The 1,635-nt window shown below is 29.5% G+C and overlaps 1 protein-coding gene across 1 annotated transcript in view; it reads right to left on the minus strand.

Moving 5' to 3' along the window:
* Window positions 1–289: 289 nt before the first annotated feature.
* The window catches only part of Nagk (N-acetylglucosamine kinase), a 75,316-nt gene continuing 73,970 nt past the window's right edge, over window positions 290–1,635 (minus strand). Inside the window, exons 3-4 of the mRNA XM_076205269.1 lie at window positions 588–832; window positions 290–317 (exon numbers count right to left, since the gene is read on the minus strand). Of these exons, the coding sequence (XP_076061384.1) occupies window positions 290–317; window positions 588–832 (273 nt within the window). The remainder of the gene's footprint in view (window positions 318–587; window positions 833–1,635) is intronic.

Genomic DNA, 1,635 nt, shown 5'->3' on the forward strand with positions numbered 1-1,635 from the left:
AAAAGCAGTGGCGAGATTACTCCACCTTGTCGAACCCCAGTAGAAACACTAAAATTTTTATCTTCTTGCTGTGTCCTTACTGCACTTTTACAATTTCTGTACAAATTCTTGATTGATCTAGGTTTGGGTTTCACCCCGTAATCAAGATCTGCTAAAATGTCCCACAAATTGTTTCTTGGCACTCGATCAAAGGCCTTTTCTAGATCTAATACTTCTAATCAGTGTATATACGTTCTACATTTCTAAGGGTAAAATCAAGACATATGTTAATATCATTACTATAATATCTCTAGTCATGGCGCTTATATTTCTTTATTCTTTGATAATTAAAAAATATAGATTGTCTTTAAAGGAAATACGTCCGTAAAATCACTATCCAAAGCATTCATATAATATTTCTAGGTGTCTTGCAGCCCATTCAATTGAACAAGTCTATATTTTGATAATAAAGAAACTAGGGTTTCCTAGAAAATACTTTATTAGTTTACTTAGTACCAATTATTAAAAAAAAGTAGAATGGTATGTTGTCGAAGTTGTATGCAGCAAATACCAGGGGGACCGTAAAAAAAGAAAAAAGAAAAAAAGACGACTCGTATAAATGAAAATAAACAAAAACAAATAAAGGAATATATAAACAAACAAATTTATTAATTAGGTGTGGAAAATAAATAAGACATATATGAATAAATGAAAATTTAATTGAACTGAGGAACTGACAATTTAGAGTACTTACCAAGCCTTCAAGACGAACATCTTCGGATATTCCCGCCATTTTCTTGGCGTCGATTACCAACTGGTACACTCGATTTTGACATTCGGCCATGCCTGACAACTGCAAAAAACAAAATATTTCTATTAGCAAGGCATTAATGATAAAGGTCTAACTAAATCACTACCAAATATTATTTTAAGGTAAAATGAGATATTTATAATACCAAACATAAATTAGAATTAGAATTTATGGTATGAACATATCTCCAAATATTACAATAACGACAGACTCTTTCATTATTTTAACACCCCCATCAGTGAGCTGGGCGAGTTACCGCCAAACAGGTAGTGCGGTCCCGAAATATCTGGGGTGCGTTACCGATTTTAATTTCCTTAGAGCGTATGTGTATATATGTATATATCTATATTATATATATATATATATATATATATATATATATATATATATATATATATATATATATATATATATATATATATATATATATATACTATAATACAGTAGTAGCCTCTGTTCACGAACTCCTAGGGTTTTGAAGATAGACCCCCATAACCATATATATTATGATACTCTATCACTCCAGGTACTTGGATAGCTATATTTCATTTAATATATATATATATATATATATATATATATATATATATATATATTTGGGTTAGGGTTAATAATTTAAGTTAGGTGGTTTATAGTGTGGGAACACACCACTACTGTAGTGTCCCCTTAAGTCGCGTAGCATTTTTGTGACACAAGAATTAATATGATTAAACAAACCATTGTATGTGTTCATAAATATTATTTATATTTGTGAAATTAATGTTGCCACAAACCATGGTGTTTGTAAGAAAAAAGCATGTAAATGTAAAATTATTGTATGATTTTACCAAATGTTGAAATATTGG

This window comes from Oratosquilla oratoria, chromosome 21 (assembly GCF_046742065.1).
Source record: "Oratosquilla oratoria isolate Oo_2021 chromosome 21, ASM4674206v1, whole genome shotgun sequence".
NCBI lineage: Eukaryota > Metazoa > Arthropoda > Malacostraca > Stomatopoda > Squillidae > Oratosquilla > Oratosquilla oratoria.